The 19834-nt window shown below is 46.5% G+C and overlaps 1 protein-coding gene across 1 annotated transcript in view; it reads right to left on the bottom strand.

The window, feature by feature from the left end:
- Nucleotides 1–11830: 11830 nt before the first annotated feature.
- The window catches only part of GTF2E1 (general transcription factor IIE subunit 1), a 49262-nt gene continuing 41258 nt past the window's right edge, over nt 11831–19834 (bottom strand). The window contains exons 4-5 of the mRNA XM_066341018.1: nt 16541–16788; nt 11831–13588 (exon numbers count right to left, since the gene is read on the bottom strand). Of these exons, the coding sequence (XP_066197115.1) occupies nt 13158–13588; nt 16541–16788 (679 nt within the window). The 3' untranslated portion in view covers nt 11831–13157. The remainder of the gene's footprint in view (nt 13589–16540; nt 16789–19834) is intronic.

Below are 19834 nucleotides of genomic sequence, written 5' to 3'. Positions count from 1 at the left end.
TGTGTTATGCCTCTGTCTCAGAAGATACTCAAATGTGACTTGGGATTAATTAAATCTCAAGACACCTGGAGGGCAAGTCAGAAGCATGTACACTTTCTACATCAGACATTTGAAAGTGTGGAAAAAAGGAATATTTTACCAGCAAAACCTTTTGGTCTTGATGGGGAAGAGGAACCGACGGCCAGCTTGGGAGTTTCAGGGCAGAGTGGCAGAAGAACCCAAACCATGAAAATGTGAGTGTGTGTAATTGCAGCTACCACCTGATGGTCTCTGGTGCCCAGCAGCAGCTGAAGGGCTCAGAGGTTGCACTGGTGCTGCACATTGTACAGGTGACTGTTTCAGGTTACTTCTTATTAGCAGCAGACCCTTTTGGTGACAAATCTGGGATGGCAGCAATTAAGAGTCCCAGCTCCTGTGAAGAGGCTCAAGGTTGCCCTACTCTCCTCTCCTGTCTTTTTCCTGCCACTTGGGAAAGGGAAGATGTGCAGGGTCCTCCACCCCCATGCAGGAGGTATCTGCTGCTGATCTCTCCATCACACATGAGCTCACATGTCAAAGTATCAGTCTCTAGGAATAAATTCACCTCAGAGCAAAGCCCTAGTGCCCTTTGACTCCAGCTCAACACCTTTCTTGAGCTTTCCCATTGTATCAGCCAGCAGACCCCCAGTAAAACATCACTTTAATGCAATTTCCTAATTGCTAGAGACTGATCCCTAAAGGATTAGCAACTGGTGAAAGTTCTAGTGGAATGCTAAGAAGTTAAGAGGAAGAAAAGAGCCAACACTCTTCCCAAGAAAAAGATCAAGAAAAGATGAGATGGCAAACATGTCACTGTGCCTCAGCCAGAGCAGAGGAGCTGTCCATCTCTGTGCTACCACCCTGCCCAGGAAAGCAGGCCCAGCAAGCCCTGATGGAAGAAATGTACCATCTTACCACGAGATTGCCTGAGGGAAAGAGCTCAGTGACAGAGAGGCATTGGGGCTCAGTTCATGTGCTGTGCCTCCCTCCCAGTGTGGTTTGTTCATGTGCCTGAGCCCTTCGCTGCTTTTAAATTAAGTTCCAGAGCCACTTCACAACCCACAACAGCTGTGGGACTCCCACTGCTGCCCCTGCTCTCTGTTAAGGGACCTCTCTCTCTGCAGAAACACTTCTGACACTGATCTCTCTGCTCCCCATTCCTTTTCCACCCCCAACTCCCACTCACTGGTGGCAGGATGGGATCCAGTGGTGCTCTGCCAAGTTATGGGGCTGCCTGACTGCCACAATGAGGGAGCACATTATATTTTAGAGCTCTGTCCAACAATTGCTTAATTAATTCCCATCCCCCATCCCTACATCCAGTATGGAGTGGGGACATCTCAATTTTCTCATTCTCCCAGTGAGGGGAAGCCGCAGCACAGTGAACTTCCACAATTCACTCCTGGGCATTATGAGAAATCACATGGTGAGAGGAAGCTAATGCTGAGTGTCCCCCTTCCCCTGCAAAGTAAAATATAGGGATAAAAAAGGCGTCTCATGAGCAGGACTTATCCTTGCCAGCATCCCTCTCCAGTGCGCTGTGCTCGCAGGACAATTAAATTACACTGCCGATTGCCTTTCATCATGATCCGATTTACAGGGGAATTAATAGGGGCAGAGGAAGAGGCCTGCATGAAGCCAAAGCCAGGGCAAATGGCAGCGATGAGCCTTCTTGAAAAACAGGAAGCTTGCCAGGATGTCTTTATTAGAGAGAAGGGGGAGAGAGGAAAGGGCTGCTGCAGGAATGAAAGGCAGATACAGACGTCAGCCTTGTTTACAGCAGGGATTTTGCACTGGTGCAGCTAAACCCTCCAGTTCAAAATCCACCCACAGGCATCTGCCACCAGCACAGCTGGAAAAAAATCACAGCTGATATTTCTTGGCAGCTGTAGGAAGAAGAAAGTCTGCCGTACAAGAAGGGGTTTTGTCTCGCTTGATCACGTGGCTCCAGAGGTCATGCCACACCTTTGAGCGGTGATTTCCTGTATTTCCCTGAGGAACTGCTCTTCCCCTGAGCTCACAAGATCAATGTCCCCACGGAGCAGCCTGCAGCAACCCTGTCTCTTCCTGACAGGGCCACTCTGATGGTGACCAAGCCTGTCACCCAAGTGGGATGGCAGGTGTCATGGAGACACACTTAGTTGAATACACAATAAGATCCCAGCTTCTCACAAGTGGTCCAGACCGTGAGTGTGCTGTTGTGCAGATGGAGAAATGGCAGCTGGCTCTTGTAGTGCCACTTCACATCCAGGCTGGTTATGGCTTGGATGCCTTATGCTGCAAGCTCACCCATCGCTGCTGTTACCAGCTGTGCTCCAGAAGCCCTTTGGCAGCACAGAGCCACAGTGATTAAACCACAGGGCCAGTCAGCTCTGTGCAGGGTGCACATGAGGGTGCTTTTGAAACAATTCTCTGTAAAGCCAGATGAACTCCAAAGGCAGCTGGTTTGATGGCACTCCTGCTGCCCCAGAGCAACCCGTGTACCTCTGTGCCACGCTGCTTCACGCCTGGGAGCAGCGCTGTGTGGTGGCACTGAGACTGGCCTCTGCTAACTGGGAACTGGGGAAGTTCCACAGAAGCTGGTGGAAACAAGAGGAACAGGGAAGAATGTTTCCAGATCCATGTTCCCACTCTCCAGAGCCCCTGCAGCACCTCTGCTCTTTGTTCGCTCTTGTGTTCCATGTTATTGAGATTTTTCTGCTCACCCGAGTAGCTGAGCCCTTGGATGAACTTCCAGTGTCCAGACTGTGGAGAGGGAGAGGAGACATGGTGCCCCTGGGAAGCCATATCTCGGGTAGTTATATTGACTGCATCCTTAAATTTATACCTCCAGTGCCTCTGGCAGTGGAAAGGCATGGTAATATTTTTTGCATCTAATCTTTTTTGAAGGTTGACTTACGATAAAACTCTTGAAATGCACTGGAATCCCTCAGCTCATGTTAATTCCCCTCTGTGTGAGGGACAGTCTCTGCAGATGACAGATCACATAACAGATGAGAGACATCATTGTCATTTCTCTCCAGAGTTGGAGAAAAGCAACTCAGGTCATTTGAGAATTTCTGAAGAAGCTTTCTGTGTATGGACTTCTCCTGGACATCACGGGAATAGAGGTGATGGAGACCACAAGAAATGGATCAAAAACACTTCTGGAGTTTGGAGATTCCTGGGCGGGAAGAAAATGGTTCCAGAAGTCTTAGCAGGTAGATCAAAGGTGTAAGTTACAAAGGTGTAACTGCCTCTCAGGAGCACAAACAGAGGAAATGCCAATTCTTCATTTCAGAAATGAAATGATGAAAGGAGGGAAATAAGTAGAGAGCTAAAAGTTACTTGCATTCAAAAGAAGCCAAGGAATTGATTAGTGAGTTGAGTGGTGGGACTGTGTGTGTGTTACATGCTGGTGAGGAGATGGCAAAGCCTGTGTGTACCTGATGAACAAACTGGCTGTTAATTTCCATGCCCATCTCCTGCCATCCTGTTTCCACCTGGGGCTGCCTCTCAGGGAGACACGGTTCTGATCCAGCTTCGTCAGTGGGACCAGCGGGCTGAGTTAGCTCAGGGGGCTGAGGACAGATGCTCATTTAAAGAGGGGGCTTATGCAAATAATACTCTGCTGCTTTGTTTTATAATTACTGTTCCTTGAATTATGACATTAGCTCTGAGTGGCAGGGCCAGTGGTGTGTTGTCACTGTCACCTATGGTCCCACAACAGCCACCCAGCACAACTCCTTGCAGACCTGGCCTTGACCCTGATCCTGGCTACACCTCACCGACCTGCCCTTTTCCCACTGCCAGTACAGTGCCAGCAGTGAGTTTGGTCTAAAATGTCAAGGGGACTCTCTACTGTCAGTAATGCTCAAGCAACCCCTAATGAGAATTCAGCACCTGAGTGGTGTGTGTTGGTGAAGCATCACTTCTGCTGAGGTTTTACTCAGGTAGTGGTGGCATGAGGACTGTGAGGACTGTCCTGTCACTGTACCAGGATTGGTCACTGGTGTCCCAGCCAGTGACACTCTGAAAGCAAGGGGATATGTGCTAGGAAATGCAGGATGAGCTGGAGAAACCAATGTCACTGACTTCAAAGATGAAGGATTCTCTTTATACTCTGAAAGTGATTGAATAAAATGACTGGCATCATCACTGAGCTAAACAGGATTTTCTACTTTTGCTGGATTATTTTAGATGAGAGTTTGATTAGCCTGATTGGTGTTGATCTGTCCTTAAGAAGTGTATTTACTTTAATTTAACCTTATATTCAAAAAATACTCTAAATTATGATGCCATTTATTAAAGTTGATTTGCTTTCTCCCAACAGATGTGTTAGTTTGCACCGCACTAGAAGCTTAATTTTTGGAGTGGAGTTCACAGTGCTGGTTCCAGCTGTGGGCAGTGCTGCCCTCTCTGTGAGAACTTGCTCACAAACCACCTGGTCATGCAGGGACTCCAGCCATCCCATCCACTTAGTAAAGGAGACAGCAGATTACCCCTCATACCCTGCTGAGCTACAGTCATCTGAGGGACAGTTCACACTGTTCCATTTCACACATTCTGGATAAACCCCTGGAGTTATGAAAAGCACTGCTTTTCCTAATATTATTAAGGCAAAAGAGTTCCTAGGAGGGGAAGGAGGAGGAAAGATTACTGAATCCTTGCTGAAAGCAAGGTGAGATCTTATGGCCTGGGAATGCAGCCAGGATTAAACCCCACTGCACTAAGGTATATAATTAACAACATGATGTTCCACTTCCCAGTTGTGAACAGTGCTTGTACTCACTGAAACCTTCCTGGTGAGCTCCCATCTGCACTCAGCCTTCCATCACACTGGGACAGAAATCACTCCTCATCTTCACCCTCCTGACAGAAGGGCACCTGGAGACCCAAAGAAGAATTTTGAGGACACCCATGCAAGGTTTTGGGCAGGTCACATCAGGAAGTGAACAAGGCATCTCTTGGGATGCTGCTGTAGTCTTTGGCTGTGGAAGAGCTGCAGCTCTTTGCTTGCGTGCCCCATAATCTGGACATGGTCAAGCACTGCAGCAAGGGAAATAAAACACAGACTGACCTCCTCAGGCAGAAATCTGTGAAGGAGCACCTGGGAATTTAGTCCACCTGTGAATTGCTGAAGAACATATTCAGGAAATTTCAAGATTCTCCCTGGCAAGAGCAAAAGCCCAGGTTATTCAATCCCGTGGCTGTATAGGGTCAACCATGGCCCCAGCTCCTTTGGTTGCCTCTCACAGCTCAGATGCACTGGGAGCACTTCCTCATAACCGTCAGCTTCTCAGTCCTGCCAGGTGAGGGAAATGTTTCCAAGATTTCATTTAATACCTGTATTTAATCCATTAGTTCTCCCTGCAGACCTCCTGAAGGCTGGGCTGTGATTAAGGAGGAGATAAGTGCCCTGTTTATTGCTCTCCTGATACTTCTTCACTTTCCTCTACACTTTCACACTTTTCATCCTACAGTCATGCAGTGCCTTGGAAATGTGCATGGGAGCCCCCTGCTCTGTCCCCTTGGGATGGGTTGGAGAGTCCACCCACACTCCAGCATTACAGCTCCTGCTCTCTTGTAAGGCCCTCTGAGATTCTGTGATTTTATGGACTTACAGCCCTTGGTGTGAGGAAAAGTTATCAGCAAAATGGACTGAGAGTCATCTGCAATCATTTTTTCAACTCAATTCCTTGCCATTAAGCGGCAGGCTTGAGTATCATTTGTTTTGTTATCTCTGTTTAAAGGGAAAAGTCGTTATTTTTCATATTTTTCCTTTTGAAAATACAAGAGGAAGGCAGCAGGAAGTGGCCAGGCCAGGAAGGACAGAAGGAAAGTAACCATTTCCAGTAGACCACGTTCTACATAGAGTTTTTTGTGGTAATATGCTCCATGAATCCTGCAGCATGGCCATGATTCCTGTAAAAACCAGAGAGGACAAGCATGAGTATTGAATCACAACAGCTCTCTCTGTGCTTCTGCAGCTGTCACTGCTACAGCAAAGGCTGCATTGGTCTCACTGAACACTTGGCTTCTTCTAGTGCTAAAAAGTGCTGGATTTCCTGTGCAGATCAATCCATCAGCAGCTATGAGGTCAGAATGGTTCCCATTTCTGCTTCACTGTTACATCCACAGGTGCCAAAGGGTCTTGCATATGGGACAGGGAAAGGTTCTGGTTCACCACCCCTTTCTACTCAACAAATATAAATAATCCTCAAGAATGCACAGTTTATTTCCCTCTCAACATAGACTTCCAGTCTTGATGCTCTTTTTATTACTGACTTAGGCATAAAGCAGTTTTTATGTTTACTGCAGACTCGGGGTGCTCTACAGACTTTCTGCAACCAGGGAGCTGTTCATCTCCTGTTCACTGGCTTTGACCACCTGAACAAATGCACCGCTGCCCACAATATTCATCTGGCTTGTCTTCCGTGTTTCTAATTGCTTGACTCACACCTTTCCTGAGACAGGTACCATTAGCATGTGAATTAGCAATGCCTCAAGAAAGTCTTTAGTTGCTGGTAGCACCTGCATCGTGCACCAAAAAGATGCTTGAGCCCGCTGCATGAGAAGCAAAAAATGCAAAGAATTAAGGAAAAACAAACCCAACACTGGAAAAGCTGAAAATGTGGCATTTTGACATATGTTCAGCTGTAAGAACCCATGTCTGCTGTCTGTGGACATCAGCACTTTTAGTCCACACTTCAGACAGCTGCAATGATGTGACTGTCTAGTTAACAAAACCTCAAGTTATCATTTGCTGCTCTTGGCAGTAGCTTCTACCTAAACCATACAGAAGTCCTTATCTGTTAACATTCCCAAAGGGGCTCATGTCTGAGGAGGGCTGGGCAGCCCCCTACAGGCCTTTATGTTTGTTTCTCATACACAGACTTAAGAGCATAAATTCTGGTGAAATATTTGAGGAAAAAGATACTTCTCAATGCCACAGTTGAGCTCAGTTCCATAACTAGTTGCTGTGAGGTATCTTTGCAGCAAACCTTTCAGCACGGGGAAAGCAAGAGTCAGATCATTCAAACAGACTTGCAAGCTCCTGATAAAGTTGGTTGCTAACTTGGGACCTTCCAGATGCCTTTATATAACTTACAAGAGGTTGGCACACATGGAGAATATTACCCTTCCTAATGGGCTCAGAAGCAAGGGAATACACCAGGGTAAATGCACCATAAGCCAAGTCCTTTATCATCACATTGTATTTTTATTTGCTTGGATACAGCACCCATTTGGCGAGAGTGAAATTTCTCTCATGATGCACCATTTTCCTAAGGCCCAATTTCCCTCCAACTCCATTTCCCTCTACTCTTCTGTGTTGTACTGGGAATGATTTTCATCTCCTGACATCACCAGAAGGGCTAAGAGATGTTGAAAGCATACATCTTCTTGGAACAAAGCACTGTCCGGCAATGGAAGAATGATTGTGCTGACAGGGCAGGGAGAGTAGATATGTCTCTCTAACAAGACATTACAGCCTCATTTACGTTAAAAAAAAAAAAAAAAAAGTTTTTTTTCTTGTTAGAAGCAGCAGGGAAACACGAGAAATTCAGAAACTCAAAATATTCCCAAGGAACAAAAACAGTTAAAAAAATAAAAATCAAACCCACTCCTACCAAATCACATCTACTGACCAGCCTGGGGCTGATGCTTGTTTCCTACCAATTGCAGGAATTTCAGGGGCCTGAGCCCAGCCAGAGCTCACTTCTGGAGAAAACACAAACCTACCATTCATTAAACCTCTCTGCTGGGATGTGGCACAGGCTGAGGCAGTCATGGCCGAGACCTGCATGGTGCACCTGGCATGGGAGAACCACGTGTCCCACCAGGAGAGGACATGGCTGGAGCTGCTTGGTTGTGAAGGGCTTGAAGCTTAATTTTAAATTGACCCCTGTGTGTGATTGCAGAGAGACTGAATTTATGACAGCCCATCAGCACTGCCTGGGAGAACAACAACCAGCACCTTTGCAAAGAGCAGGTGTTGATAATCCAGCCAAAATGACCCAAGCAATCATTGCCTCATGTGGGCCAGGGCTGTTTCAGACACTGCAACCTAAAGCACACCCAGGTCAGCTGTGGTCACAAACATTAGTGGTGTCTGACATACTTGTGCCCCCACAATGCATGTCATGAGAAAATAGCAAAAGCATGGACTGTGCTACCAGAGCCTGGCAAATTTGGCATTGGCTCAGGCAGACTTCCATTGTCAGAAGTGCAGAAAATAAATGCTTAAGACTAGGAGGATCTCCTTACCAGGAGGAACTGAGCCAGGCTTCTCAGCTCTACGCACAATTTTAGCTCACTGCAAAATTACCACTGCTCACCCTCCTTCTTCCAGCAAGTAATGGGATGGCAGAGGCTGGTGATACAGATTCCAGGTGAAAAATAAGCACAAGCAGCATGTCAGGACTTTAATCACATCTCGACGAGACGGGATTTTTCCTCCTTGCCAGACGTACCTTTTTTTGTACACAGATATTAATGCTCGTGGAACAGCACTTGATCAGCTCTCATTTTGTGGCTGGATCCCTGCCCGTTTCCCTGGCTGAGCAGCCCGAGGTTTCCTCCTGCTGCCTGGGCAGCCCTGGGCAGGGCTGGAGCACTGGTGGCTGTGGTGGCCGGGCCGGAGCACACGCAGGGGCTCTAACACACTGCAGTGGAGCTGCTTCCCATGAGCTGCCTCAGCCCCCTCTCTGCCATCCCTGCCTGCTTCATTAGCATCACACTGTTCAAAGGCATGGAAATTAAATTATATTTAGGTCACAAACATATTTTAAGCAAAAATACCTATTATATTTAAAGCATCTTGTTCAGAGACTGTCTGCTGCTTCAGGATGGTTGCACTAATACTCACTGTCCTTAATGTTTTTTAATGAGATACCAGGTGCTTCCAAAGTCTGACTTTCGTTTGAATATAAATTAGGTTCATTCTCTCTCTCTCTCTCAATCTAAATGCTGGTAAATAAGAAACTGCTTTCTGGCAGTTGATTTAGGTACCCCAAAGAGGCAAAAGCCCAGATTTCCGTGGATAACTCTGAAAGAGAGATAAAATGGCTGTGCCACAGGGACAAGACCGTAGTCCTGAACAGTCCAGTGCTGCCGGTGCTCTGCTCTCTGCGTGCTAGCAGGGAGCAGACAGACAGGCAGGCAGGCAGCTTTCCAAGAGAACCGGCACTCAGACATTGTTCCCCACGCTTTGGGCTGCCGCTCCTTTTAGCAGTGGCCTCTCCATGACTCTCTGTGGATTCACATCTTAAACAGATTCAAGTATCTGGCTACACCTCCTATCAAGGCTGTTCAAGTGATGATCTCCTTGGACTTTGTAAATATTGATCATTTTTCTGGAAGCAGCTCAGCAGAGAAGAAGCTATTCTTCAGCCCCAGCTCCTCTGCTGCTGGAGACTTGTCTCACAGTCAATACACTTTAAACTGGAGTGCACTGTGATGCTTAGGGATCCTTGGCTGTCCATGCTTAGGTCAATACTCCCAAGCTGCCTGTGAACAAGCCTGGGGCATGGTTACCTAGTCCAGGGCTTCCAGTGGGATAAAGCAGTACTGGTCCTGGACAGCCCAGATCAATCAGGGAGCACTGTTTGCCATGCCCCTGCTCCAAAGGACAGGGCCCAAAGCCTCCCTCATTTATGCTCACACACACCAGAGGAACGGGGCTGTTGCTGCTTCAGCCCCACAGCCCACCCCTGTACAGCCTGCTGGCTCACCCTGCTGCCGACATGTCCTTCCACCTGCTCATAACCTTTCCGTTTCCATGAAGGTTTTGTCCTGCATTTGATTCCTGAGACAATTTTCTCTCTCCTCCTAGGGAGGCACAGTGGGAGACAGAGACCCAAGCACAGCAGGCTGCTTCCCCCGCCAGGCCCTCTTAAACTTCACAGCATGTCTTGGCACTGCAGACATCACTGAGGCACAGCTCCTCGGATGTCTCAGGAAGGAGGTGGTGCTATTTTTCTGCCCTCTAGGATTCCTGCAGAGGATCTTCAAACCCCTTGACTCTCACAGAGCAAGTCTGTTCATTCCAAGTCTGAAGGAGGTAGCAGCACAGGAAGAGCTGCATGGAGGAAGCCAATTTTTGGAAGCTCAGTAGAAAAGACCGTAATGTTTCTGTTCTTCATGGTTGACAATGCACATTCCCTCCATCAACAGCTTATCTAATCTGCTCTTGCCTGCTCTGCACTGGGCCAGGGAGCACAAAACCCCAGTGCAGTTTTCTTGACCTGCAGTGGGAGCAGGAACAGAGGGAGCTCTCACCCGTTTGGAGAGGGACCTCTGACCATTGGGAAGAGGAGCATGAGCAGCCTGAGAAACGCAGTTCTCTTTCCAGAGGGAGCTCCAGTGCCCTGCCCTCGTGTACATCCACAGAATACTCTGAGTTAGAAGGGACCCACAAGCATCACCAAAGTCCAACTCTTGGCCCTGCAGAGGACACCTCCAAGAATCACACCATATGCCTGAGAGCATTGTCCAAATGCTTTTTGAACTCTCAGATATCACTCATCAGATAAAATGCGCTTTAGGCCGGAAGCAGATGCAGAAACTGGTTTGAATGGGGTTAGACAGAACATCCACCCAGGAAGGCTTGACAGCGTTATTGGGTTAGTGTTAATGCAGCACATGTGGTCCAGCAGGCAGGGGAAATGGCTGGCCTTCTTCAGAATTGATGGCTTTATCCCTTGCATTAGCACCAACCTTCTGGCAGTGATTGGCTTTGCTTGCAGAAGCTGTTTTTCCCCTCTGGCACGCGTGCAGAGCTCTGTTCAACTGCAGGAAGAGAAATTGGGCACTATCAACTGTGTCTTCTGTTCATTCAAGCTGTGCTTGTCAGGACAGGGAAGCAGCCGTGTATGGCTGCCCTTCCACAGCCCAAACTGGCTGGGACAGAGCAGAGCAGCCATCCTTTCTAATGCCAGGAACTGTTGGAGAGGGCAGGAAACAGTGATGGCATCTGCTCGTGCCCCTTTGACCTTTCCAGTCCTCCTGAGGGCTGCATGTGGTGGATGAGAGATGGAAGGCAAACCCCACAACCACTGCTTTGATTTCCCATGTGCAGGACATGCTTTGCTGAATGACAAAAACTTGCAACTGCTGAACAAACCACAATTAAATGTGTTTATTAAGAAAACCACTACTTAATAGATTTTTATGCTGGGTATTTCTTCACTTCACCTTTACTAAACCTACAGCTTGATTTTGCAAACTGAAAACTCAGTATACAGTCCTGTTGAGTTCAGAACATGAGCAGCTTTCTGTACTCAGGATTAGTTCTCAGTTTCTGCTTTTGGCTCCTGGTAAATCTACCTGCTTTTCTCCACTGTTAATATTGAATTCAGCTAGATTAAATCTAGACAGAATGGGTACAGCAAGTTTTTTTGCGCTAGCTGATCACTGAATCTGACTTATCAGCTCTGTGACTTGATATCTGGAAGCTTGATACAAGATCTTGGAAGCTTGTCTACACAAGAACACCATTTTAACCAGCAGTACAATGTCTGCGAGTCCTCTAGCATCAGCCTACGCTTCCCTTGAGGAAGGAAGAAAGAAATGGAAGTGCTGATCAAAACCAGCCTCTGGGTTTTTTTACACAGCATTGATGTAATGGAATATCCATCCTGGAAGTGCTGGAGCATCCAGGAGGCATTCAAGGAAGCTCTGCTAAGGAGAAACAATGAACACTGGGATTTCAAATGGTCTTCTCAAAGGAGAGCTCAAATTGGTTTTTTTTTCTTGACTCCAATAAATCAAAATTATAAGCAAACAACATTCCCAACTAGGCACGAGATAAACTGAAAGATGACAAAGGGGAGAAGTTTCTGTTTATTTATTCCTCTTTAAAATGACTTAAAAGAAAATTTATAACACTATTTAAAAAAGAGGGGATTTAGAGTATTGAGAAACTGAAAATCAAACCACAAAGGAGGCATTACAAGGTTAGCAGAACAGAGAAAGCATAGTTAGTATAAAACAGATTTACAGTCTCAGTGAACAGCAAATTTGTACCACCCATATAAGTGGAACAGCACATAATGCTGCCCCTACTCTCTGGAACAGAGAACTCTTTTATAATTTTGTTTTATTGTAGTACTATGTAGGAAAACACAACAATTTTAAAAAAGCAACATTTTCAATTGAAAGAGAAAAACATTAAAAACATTATATTGCTCTATAGGCACTGAAAAATGTCCTTCTGTGGTAAAAGAGTGTGCCAAGCAGAATTCAAAATTGTACAGTTCCTCTTAAAATCATACACCCCTGGTGAGATTGCAAATAAAACTTAGTTATGCTACTTCTCTGGCACTGCCTGACAGCAGCTCTGCCCACTGTGAACTGGCTGCATGTCTTCATGGACAGGGCTAGGCAGAAGCAACAGGCAGCAATACTGGAAAATGAAGGTATCTCCCAGCAAGTCAGAGCAGCGGCAGCTCAGATCCATGGAGGGAATTTGTTACACTGACAAAAAGTGACTGACTGCATGTGCTTGCCAAGGCTTTCACTCTGCCTGTTTTAAGTTACACGTGACCTTGAGGTGCTGAGTCCCAGTAGGCAGCCAACGAGAGCAAGAAAAGATTGCTGCCTACAGGCCTGCTCAGAAAGAGCCACTCTGGTGGCCCGTGGCTGCTGGCAGAGGGTCAGCTACAAGCCCTGCCCGAGCTTGCCATCAGCAGACAAGTGCTCCCCTCTCTTCTCCCCTCGCTGAGCAGAGGCAGCTGTAAGTTACATACGCCCTCCTCTGCAGAGTGCTCTGCTCAGACTACAGAGCCCTTATGTGCCCTGGGAGCAGGGATGAGGACTTCACTGGGATCTGCAACAAAAATCAACTTAAAGCCATCAGGAGAAATAGCTGCTAGGGCCTTGGACAAGGTTAAAGCAGTGCCTGTGCAGGGCACCCTGAAGCAGATTTTTACCTTGCAAGCATCCTCACTTCTGAGACTCGTCCTCCCCTGTGTGTTTTGGCACATGCAGCTCTGCTGCTCCCCCGCTCACAGGGAGCAGGATGCCTGAGATTAGCAGTGCCGAGCCGCAGTGACCCTGCCTGCGCACAGGGGAGGGAAGATGCGCTCCAGTCTTCTCTTCTGCTAAAGAGTCTCTGCCTCAAAAAGTCACCTTTTAAAAAATGCCACGGCAGGGACCAGTTAATCAAACATGTCCTCGAACATGCGCTGCCCCATGGCTATGTAAACCTCTTTCTCCTCCGGCGTCATCTGGGCCACCAGCTCGGGGCGCTGGCTCACTTGGCTGTAAGAGTGTGGACGCCCAGCCACTGTGACAGTGGGATCTTCTGCCACCACCTCGAACTCTTCGTCCTCCTCCTCCTCCTCCAGCCCATATGTTGTGGTGGCTGTGGTGGCAGGGCGGGGAGGGGACTCCTCCTCCGACTCGCTGGTCTCGCTCTCGGAGTCACTGGCGTTGCCGCCGGAGAGAGGAGCGGCACCGCTGACGGCGACGGTGGAGGCGGAGGGGGTCTTCTTCTCGTGGATGAGCAGGGCACGCATCACCTCCTCATTGTCATCCAGGGCTGCCCGGCTCTCCTCACGCTCCTGGAATGCATCCAGATCTCGGCCCCCTGCAAAGGGACACGAGGGAATGAGCATTTCCTCACAGAGATCTGTGTGATGACCCTGGAAGTTTTCTTTAACCTTCATTAATTACTGCCACTGAGCTCAGTTGGCCAAGTCACACCCTCTCCCTATGCCAACTCCTCGTCTCCCTTGAAAGGCAGAGACAGTTTTGTCTCATTATGGCAGAGCAAGTACTGACATTTCCTAGGAGAATGGGAGGCCTAGAATCACTGTGGCTCCCAGATGGAAGCCTCGACCTGGAGCACACTGCAAGGGAAGACAACAAATGCATGATGGGCAGGCACCTGGAAAAGACTTCCCCAGGGAGCTGTCCAACTCAGGAATTAACAGTGGTGCAGAAAGCAAAGTAGTCCTTAAAATACAGACCGCAAGCCCAGGCCCTATCCTGCTGAGCTCCCTGCATGTAAGGATTAACACAGAGAAGAAATGGATCCAGACAGACAAAGAACATGTGAAAACCATCTGTTATAGAACAACATTTAGAGCAGCCATGCCTAGTGAGCTCAGAGGTGCACCTATACCAGGCAGGAAGGGGAAAAGCTCCTTACAGGAAGATGGTGGTGGTGGCATGGAGCAGATGCAGCTGACAGCCTGCAGCCCAGCACTAACCAGTGCCTGCTCTCCAAGCTGAAACACAGCCCAGACAGTCCCTGTGGCTCCCTACCTGCACCTCTTATTTGAAGGAGGCTGCAATGTCCCAGCTGACACACCTGGCCTGTGCTCCTCTTTCAGTAAACTTGGCTGTACAACAGCTGGGAGGGCTCAATATGGCTCTGGTTGGAAGGATGTCACCAGTTTATGGATTCAAAAGGTAAAATTCTGCTCAAAAAGTAGCATCCCACAGAAAACCTCTCCTGATCCTACATTTGGTGAGAGGGCTGTGAGTCCACCTAGCACCAAAACTACAGGGAGTATGGAAAAAATAATTAAAAAAAAACAGTCGGCAACAGAACAAAAAATTAAATACAGAGAAAAAGAATGAGGCCTAAATTGTAGGATAGGCTCCCTGTGGCAAACTTTCTGTCTTACACCAAAAGATGCTGCCTATGAGCAATTGCTGGAGCTGAGGTGTTGGCATTCTGCCTTCATACAATAAGCCACTTGCCCTCTCCTCCAAGACACAGACCCTCATGGTTTCAGCACGACATCCAGGCACACCGCTCCCATGTCTTTCCCCTCCCCAGTCAGAAATGTGCTGCTACATTTTTCAACTTCAGATGAAAAAATAATGTGAAGGAAATAAGTTCTGCATTTAGCTCTAAAGGCTAGGGCAGTCTGTGGTCACTCCTTTCCTGTGGTAAAATAAAGGCCAAAAGAACCACACCTAGTATCACCAGAATTCTGTTTTTCATTGTAAATAAAGTTGTAGTAATGGATGATGGCTACAACTACTAATATTAGAGTGCTGCCAAATTCCTGAAAGAGAGGAAGAATAAAGTCATGTGCTCAGCTCACTGCTTGTGACTGTGGAGCATAAGAGGCTGTAGAAGAGCACCTCTGTGAAATCATATCATAGCTCATCACATTGAGAGCTGTGAAACTACAACAGCCAGAGATAACTCCACGAAGGCTGACTTTTTGGCTGCTCTTGCTTTCAAGAACTATTTCTGCCAGATCCAAGCAGTGAATCTTTTCTGTCAATGGTCCCAAGTTTCTGTCCTTCCTGTTTATGTGTTGCAGCAGCAATTTCAGGCCATTTCCACAAGCTCCTGCTTTGAGCTCCCTAAGCTGAGGAGGTTAAGCAGTGATGCCACCATCCTGTAAGGAGATATTCCACCTCCATGTCCCTCGGTGATTTCCTGAGAAACATTTATGCTGTGTACATCAGAAGTTGTCTCAAGGAGTTGATTTAAAACTACAGGTGAATTGAATGTCTAGCAGAAAAATGGAGTGAGAACTCACCATGGCTGGTGAGTAACAACATCTGCTACAGACTGCAGGAGCAGGTTGTTCAATCATCTCACTTTGCTTATCTATTTGAAAAATGTTTTGGGATCCGTAATACACTTGGAAGGCATTACATGTGAATAAGTTCTTTAAGTATCTTCTGACCATTATATCACATCTATTTTCTTCACTTCTGCTACCTAAATATTCCACTCCTCTCCTGAACATGAAATAAGTTCCAGGGTCACATACACACATGACTCCCTTTTGCCATCTTTTGTTCCTAGTGCATCAACAGTTTTACTCCATAATCCTAAAATTACTCTAAAGATTCTATCTATTGACTCATTCTTGCAAAAATCATAAAAGGTCTCCATTTCCAATTTTGGCATGGAACCTTGATAAACACATATCAAAGCAGAATGTTTCTACTAACAGCTGTAAGATCTTGACCATGGTCTGTGGACAACCTGATCCCAAGATGAATGAAAATAAAAGCAGAGAGAATGAGAAACAAACAGAAGGGAATAAAGACTCACCTGTCATGGTGACAGACCTTCCAACTGTACTTCCAGAAGCTCTCTTTCTGAGTATTTCTCATATATAACAAGTTTTGAGAAACAATTGGCAAGAGGGTTGGGAGCATATAAACACTGCTGGTAGATTTAGTGGATTTCAGAGTCACTGAACATTAATAAATGTTATTTTTCAGCAGTGACCTATTAGGGAGACAGCTTTCTAGATGAAACTGAAAGACCTTCATCTAGAAGCAATAAGCTCTCAAGGTGGAAGCTATAACAGTTAATTAACATTTTAGAAGCCCCCACAAAATTTCACGGACAGCTCAGCTTTACTGACCTAGATTTCAATCCTGGATCTAAGGAATTTTTACATCTGCCTACACACAGGTGCTTTGCACAGCAGAGGGGAGTACACAGTCCAGTGTTGGGAGCAGCACTGTACACACACACACAGCAGAACACGTTTTTGACAGCACTGTAAAGGCTTTGTATAAGCAGAGCAGTACTTCTGCTCTGTGAATTTCTTACCATCTTTGATTTCATCAGGGTCATAAGCCCCCTGCACCGTGCTCTCACGCAGCCAGATGGGTCTCTCTCTGGCTGGCTTCCCTTCACCTGCAGACCGGTTCAGATCCTCCTGGTCCTCCATGCTGATGACGACATTCTGGGTATACAAGTCCTCATAGGATGGTCCTTTTGTAGTCCATGCTTCCCGATGGTGGCCACCTGCAAGGCCAGCTGCTGCCCCTGAACCAGCACCAGCTGCACGCTCCTTGCTACATGAAAGTTGAAGAGAGAAAAACAGAGCTCTCAGAATAAGCACCTCCTTAGAAAAAAATACTTAAATTATGATTAGTTGTCTCCCATGAGCTGCACTGAGAACTTTCATTCTCAGTTCTAACATGCACTGCCAGGAATTTCTGTGCCAGATAGCTGGCTTGGGCAACTTGTAGATCTCCAGTGGGGAACCTTACATAGGGCCAGGGCAACATCCACCACAGACAATGAAAAGAAGAGGCAGCACTAGGGATGCAGATGCCCTTACGTTAAAACAAGCATAAAATCCCAGAACTCCCCAAAACAAAAGCCACAGCAGTGAAACAGTCAAACAGTAGTCTGGTCTTTGCAAAAGCCTCTTTTTGGCCTTCACACAGCAACCAGATACTGGCTGAAAAGAGCACTGAAGTTTAACCAAGGTAGATAGTGGGCCCAGGGACTCAGCATGCTCAGAGCTGTGAACTGTTATTAATCACAGGACTCCTGAAGGAGTTAACTCACCATGAAAAACACAATTCACACCTTTGCTTGAACTGTGAGTGACAATGTACATGAGAAGTTGCCTCTCCTGTGTTACACAGAAGATCTGTACTATCCACAGACACAACCTTGGGAGGACTGGGAAATCCAGGCAGAGAAGAAAAAAGAAAGAGCACCTTCAAACCAGAGGACTAGGGCTGGACAAAAGGCTTTGTGTGCTGATGGAGTGTAGGGAGGAGACAGAAGGACTGTCTTCACTGTGGAAAAGCTGGAGAAATGTGAGAAAGGTGCTGACCCATCTGAAGGGTATGGCAGTCAAAGCCTAGCCCTCCTTTGCTCTCAGAATATTTCCTTCCAGGGCCCCTTCTAGCTCAGGAGACTGATGGAGATAAACAGTCCTGTTTGGATCTGATCAAAAGAGTATATCAGGTAAAATATTTTCTGCACATTGATGATGGCAATGAGCCTAAAATACACCCTGGCCTGTGCTGCTATGTATGCATAGAGTGGGGAAAGCCAAACTATGTGACTGTTCCTCTACTTCAGAATGAGATTTCATCTTTTCAGAGAAACAAATTGGCTGCAGACTGCACCCACCCTCAGCCATATAGTTTCAGTCATCTGATTGCCAGGGGTAGCTACAGCTCTTCATGAGAAACAGCCCTGCCTTGATTCCTCCCCTTGTCCAGAGTAAATCCATCAGGGATACTCCACGATGCCAGCTGAGCTGACAGTTGTCATCAGTGAGCATGGTTCAGTTGCTGCTGTCTACCCAATGACCTTTTCTCCAACCAAGAAGCTTAAAATAAAGTTGCACTTGGAGAAGATCTGACTAATATGAAAGTTTTTTTTAGTTCAGCAAGGACATTAGTGCTGTTTGATGAGCTAATTCCCCTGGATTTTTAGGTGTACAACAGTGAGGGGAAATTACACAGGTAGGTGAGCATTGCTCTTCCCCAGATGAAAAATACTGGTGTGTTCAGCCACAGTGTTGATCGAGAGCTACTCACAGCTTCTCAGTAGTGGAATGGCAGGGAACAGTTAACAAAATACTTCACAGCACCCATGTTAGCATGTCTTGTGTCCTTGGCAATCCTGCAGCCAGCTCTGCTAGAAGAGCTTCACAGCAGCCTTGAATTTTGGGGCAGAAGGCTCATGCACATGTTTTTCTTATATAACCTGAGGAACCACATAGAGACCTTCTTCCCAGAGTGTTATTTCAAGTGTTGGTACCTTTCAGCTCTCCAAGACAGGCGTGTGTTCTGTGAAAAGCACCACTCTGCTTCCCACACAATAGAAACCTCTAACTAGCGTTTCCCTGACGATTTTATGTAATCCACTTTCCTCACAGGATGCACAATGCAGCTCTCACCCCAGCTCTCCCTCCCCATGACTACAGTGTGACACTAAAGCCTCAGTAGTGCCAGAAACTACCTAATAATACTTTTGCACAGAAGCCCCTGTAAGTGTGCCTGAAATTGACTTTTTTTCTATACAGAACCATTTAGCCACAAAATACTTATTCCATGACGTCAGGAACGTTTCAATAATGAAAGTAACACTTCTAAGAGACACCTACAGCACTAATTACTTCACGTGATCTACTGCAATGTCCCACACTGAGCTGGAGCTATCTAGACACTTTCTGTCTAATTTTGGACCCCAGTGAGCTTTGCAAATGTGCCTCAATTTATGTCTTTTTATCTACAGTGACACTGTTGGTAGGTGTGAGCACCACCCCAAGACTACCTGAACAGGGGGAACACTTCTTTCTGCAAGAAGAGAACTTACTGTTCAGCAACCTGTTCCAAAGTACAGGATTAGACACCATTGGAGCAGGCACCAACAAAAGGCCAGGAGTGGGAGCTGCCTTACAGGCAGCACAGAGCAGATGAAGGGATCTCTTAAATCTCTCTTTCCCTCTTAGATCCACAAACTGCTTTTTCCCCACCGTGCTCTGGACTTCACACGGCCACCCTGCAGGCAGGAACTGTGGCAGCTCAGTGGCTACATTTAGTCTGTTTTATTCATCCTGATGGAAATCCCGTAATGAGTGGTTTAGCTAACTTTAAAGGCAACATAAATAGCCCTTGACACAGCTGAGGTATGGCCCACAGAAACCACACTGTGCAGTGGGCAAACAACTTGAAAATTTCATCTCAATCCTGCCCAGACTATTAAGAAAGGTCTTGGATAATGGGGATAACTCTCTTTTTTTTGCCTTTTGAGATAAAACAAAACAAATTTTCCCTGTGCTGCTCTTGAGAGCTTCAACTTTACAACAGACAACCCATAGTTCTTGACAGCATGACCACAGAAAATTAATTCTGTGAAGATTTTTTTGTTAATTTAATTCAAGCTATTTTGACACAAGAAAATAGAAGGGTTATTAAAATCCGTAGTTTTTCAAAAATCAGAGTGTTTAAGGAAAGAAGGTTTATTTTGAAACCTGTGGGGCTAATTCATGCTCTCCCATGATTAAGAGAATTAATAGCCTCTTAGGAAAACATTAATGAAGATCTTCCCAGTTTCCCAGGGCAGGTAAATGACAGTTATGCAATGCCA

The sequence above is a fragment of the Sylvia atricapilla genome, chromosome 2 (assembly GCF_009819655.1).
Source record: "Sylvia atricapilla isolate bSylAtr1 chromosome 2, bSylAtr1.pri, whole genome shotgun sequence".
Classification (NCBI taxonomy): Eukaryota; Metazoa; Chordata; class Aves; order Passeriformes; family Sylviidae; genus Sylvia; species Sylvia atricapilla.
Note: the sequence above shows the minus strand (reverse complement) of the source record. Positions and strands in the feature narration are given on the sequence as shown.